Source organism: Myotis davidii, unplaced genomic scaffold (genome assembly GCF_000327345.1).
Source record: "Myotis davidii unplaced genomic scaffold, ASM32734v1 scaffold174, whole genome shotgun sequence".
In the NCBI taxonomy this organism is placed as follows: Eukaryota; Metazoa; Chordata; class Mammalia; order Chiroptera; family Vespertilionidae; genus Myotis; species Myotis davidii.
This window is the reverse complement of record NW_006289087.1, coordinates 1,616,300-1,618,591: the sequence shown is the minus strand read 5'-3', so window position 1 is coordinate 1,618,591 and position 2,292 is coordinate 1,616,300. Positions and strand designations below refer to the sequence as shown.

The 2,292-nt window shown below is 40.1% G+C and overlaps 1 protein-coding gene across 1 annotated transcript in view; it reads right to left on the bottom strand.

Moving 5' to 3' along the window:
* ENAH (enabled homolog (Drosophila)) overlaps window positions 1-1,810 on the bottom strand; it is an 89,966-nt gene extending 88,156 nt beyond the window's left edge. The window contains exon 1 of the mRNA XM_015562336.1: window positions 1,702-1,810. Within this exon, the coding sequence (XP_015417822.1) occupies window positions 1,702-1,745 (44 nt within the window). The 5' untranslated portion in view covers window positions 1,746-1,810. The remainder of the gene's footprint in view (window positions 1-1,701) is intronic.
* Window positions 1,811-2,292: the final 482 nt, after the last annotated feature.

The following is a 2,292-nucleotide window of genomic DNA, read 5'->3' as shown; positions in this document are numbered from 1 at the left end:
TCTCGATTCCGGTCAAGGGCATGTACCTTGGTTGCGGGCACATCCCCGGTAGGAGATGTGCAGGAGGCAGCCAATCGAAGTTTCTCTCTCATCGATGTTTCTAACTCTCTATTCCTCTCCCTTCCTCTCTATAAAAAAAAAATCAATAAAATATATATTTTTAAAAATCATTGTAATCCATTAAGGGATACTGGGGTCCGCACTTTTCCAAATACATTTCAGAATAATTTGTGGTTGCTAATGGTCAAGCTCTGCTGTTCCGATGAACTTGAATTCCCAAACAAAACTTTCCTTGTTGGAAGTTGGCAATGGCGCCCTTCTTCCGATAACAAAGTAAAATTAGTGCTCTAAACCTGAAACAACTTGCAAACAGATCTATGAAACCCTTTCTTTGAACACAAGCATTTTGGCGTACCTTCTACCACCGAACAGAAGGGCTTCCAGCCCTTAAAAGTGTTACCAATTACAAAAAGCAACACACACAAAAAAAAAATCTTTAAATGCCTATTTTAAAATAAAACCTTGCAAAATAGCTCGAAACCACTTCTCTCGGATTACAAAATGAGCATGTGGTGAAAAGGGCCGGAGAATACCAATTTACTATACCCTATACTGACTGACAATGTCGGTTGCCTAGCAACAGGAGTCTGCAGTCTGAAACAGCACAGAACAACTTTTCTTGATGTGCCAGGCCACAATTAACCCCATCCAGGCTGGAAAAGTATGCAAAAACACATTTGCATCGACAACTCCCTACCTCAGAAGCCTAAAGGATATAAATTCTAAGACTATAAAAGCTAAAGCACAAATTCCAGCCTATTTACAACTTGAATTATCCATGATGCCTTCCCTCTCAATGTTCCTTTTATGTACTAGCAAAAAAAAAAAAAAAAAACAAAACAAAAAAACAAACTGCTATGCGATTTTTGGACACATTTCTTTCAAAAGCATCATCTGCAAGAGTTGTGTGGGTTTTTTTTAAACAATCCTACGTCATAGTGTAACACATCTTTCGTTTCCTAATTTCAAAAGGAAGTAATCTGATCCTTTCTGAAAATCAAGCACTATAATTTCCTAACAATTAAAATTTCCTCCCACTGAAAATTTATTTGAACTATTTTTACGGACTGCCTATAGAGGTAAGCTAGTTAACATTTCACAAAACTTTTTTTTTTCTTTAATAAACATCTACTTCAGCTAAACAACAACAACAACAAAAACACACATTTGCAGTGATTCTTAAATAGTTTTAAATACTTTTATTGTTTGAGGGTTTCCTCCTTCCTTTCGAGAAAGTGAAACAACAGCTGCCCAGCCCCACCTACATAACAGATTAACTACAGAGAAAATCCATTTACAATGGTGGTTCTCAACCCTTTGGAAGGCGAGAAGGCCCCTTTTGAATTCATTCATTTCTCCTTTTAATAGATGTTGTCGGAGAAAATGTGATTCAAATGCACTTCGAATTTACTGGCTTTTCAATTAATCTGTACATCACCATAACCGCAGCTCCCTATGTACCTGACGTATAAAACATAGGAAGGCTGGCATCTCTGGATTAAAGACAAAGGGTGGAGAACATCAGGGTTCAAGTGCTCGCGAATAAGCCAGGCTCACAGCTGACCCCAGAGCCCACACATGGGAAGTGAGTCCACCAAGGAAAGTTCACATGACGGAAAGACACAGGGGGAAAGCACTTACAGGTATGCAAGTGAGACCATGCTGGGGTCAGGTCCGCGTTCCATCACTCACTAGCCTTGTATTCTCCAGCAGCGAGGGCATTCATTAATGAGGATACCTACCCTGCAGAGTAGCTGTAAGGGTTAGAAGAATAATGTGTAGAAGTATGTAGCACATTACGTCTCATGCATGCACCTGTCATTCCAAGCCCTATACCAGGGGTGGGCAACCCCTGGCACGCGTGCCAAACATGGCACGCCAGTCACTTCTGCTGGCTCGCGAAACCCTCTCTTAGAATCTCCCATTTACAATGGTGAATCTTTGTTCTCAGGGATGAATTCTGTTAAGTCTCATCGTAGGAGTAGCCTGACGGATGAAACTAGTAGCTCGTGCATATCTCTGAAGGTCACGAAATAGAAACCTGACATGAAACCTCTGTCATCAGTGATGCGGCAACAAAAGTCCCACTGATAATATCAAACGGAGTCATAAAGTTTTCTGTCGGACCATCAGTGTACATGTATACATTAAAAAACAAATGTATTTTGCATCATCATAGACTGTGTTTTTGTCGCTTGAATTTTATTATTTCTTCCAAGTTCTGCACATACG